The 1,026-nt window shown below is 44.2% G+C and overlaps 1 protein-coding gene across 1 annotated transcript in view; it reads right to left on the reverse strand.

The window, feature by feature from the left end:
- The window catches only part of LOC119587611, a 2,704-nt gene extending 2,000 nt beyond the window's left edge, over window positions 1-704 (reverse strand). The window contains exon 1 of the mRNA XM_037936319.1: window positions 477-704. Within this exon, the coding sequence (XP_037792247.1) occupies window positions 477-592 (116 nt within the window). The 5' untranslated portion in view covers window positions 593-704. The remainder of the gene's footprint in view (window positions 1-476) is intronic.
- Between the last annotated feature and the right edge of the window lie 322 nt (window positions 705-1,026).

The raw sequence follows: 1,026 nt of genomic DNA on the forward strand, positions 1-1,026 counted from the left end.
TTTCAAGAACATAATGGTATTGTCTCCTACAACAAGGGCTTAGCATATTAACAACTATGTTACAGTCCAAAAAAAATTTTTGGGGAAAAAAAATATTCTAGATTTAAAAAGGAGTTATGTTGGAGTTAACATGCACTGCATCAAAGTGAAAGGTTAATACATACATAGAGGACATCAAAGTGCCTACTACTGGCCTTGCACTGATTGGTATGGCCTCTGCACCTATTAGCCTCAAGCAAAGGCAAAATAAACTCCATCAAATATGCAAACAATGCTCCAACCAGCCAAATGTCCAAGGAGGCAGAGGCCGCACATCCCTCAGAATAAGTTTTGAGTCGCTTTCGAGGTAAAATAAACAGAATAATCCCGGTTTGAAAGCCACCGCGGGAGTCACTTGCCCATTTACCTATTTCTCCTCCAAAAGCCTACAGACACTAAGGGTCAAGCCCGCCTTCCTCCTTCATCACCAACAGTACCTCTCGGCCTCATCAGGGAAGGGGAAGGACACCGCGTCTGCCAACAGCGTCGAGTTCCTGCACCTCCTGATGCAGCAGCCCGTCGGCGCGCCTTCGTGGGCTTCCTGGTCCCCCATTATGCCCTCTAATTAAGCTTGCCACTGAGCTTCATGATTCCAAATGCTTTTTCGTTTCAGAGGTTTTGTTTATGTAGGCAATCCCGCTTTCTTTGGGGCGAGTGAGAGGAGTTTAGGGGAAACTAGTGCATATCTGCGCTCCCGAGTATTTGTATCTATCGCTATGGATCTATTCATCTTCTTTCTGTGTGCTCGGACGATTTGTTAATGCGTATGCATGTTATACGTATGTGAATCATCCAACGATGTATGCATTGCATAAGGGGAAATAAAAACACAAGGGTGCTATTGTCTACATGGCAGAAGCATGCATTCAGCATATACATACACTCAAAGACATATTCGCAGAAGTAGAGGCATGTCCAGGAGAACCAGTTTAGCCTTCCACATTATCTTTTACTAGACTGGCTTTCTGCCCAATAGATGGAAAAAAA

This window comes from Penaeus monodon, chromosome 22 (genome assembly GCF_015228065.2).
Source record: "Penaeus monodon isolate SGIC_2016 chromosome 22, NSTDA_Pmon_1, whole genome shotgun sequence".
Lineage (NCBI taxonomy): Eukaryota > Metazoa > Arthropoda > Malacostraca > Decapoda > Penaeidae > Penaeus > Penaeus monodon.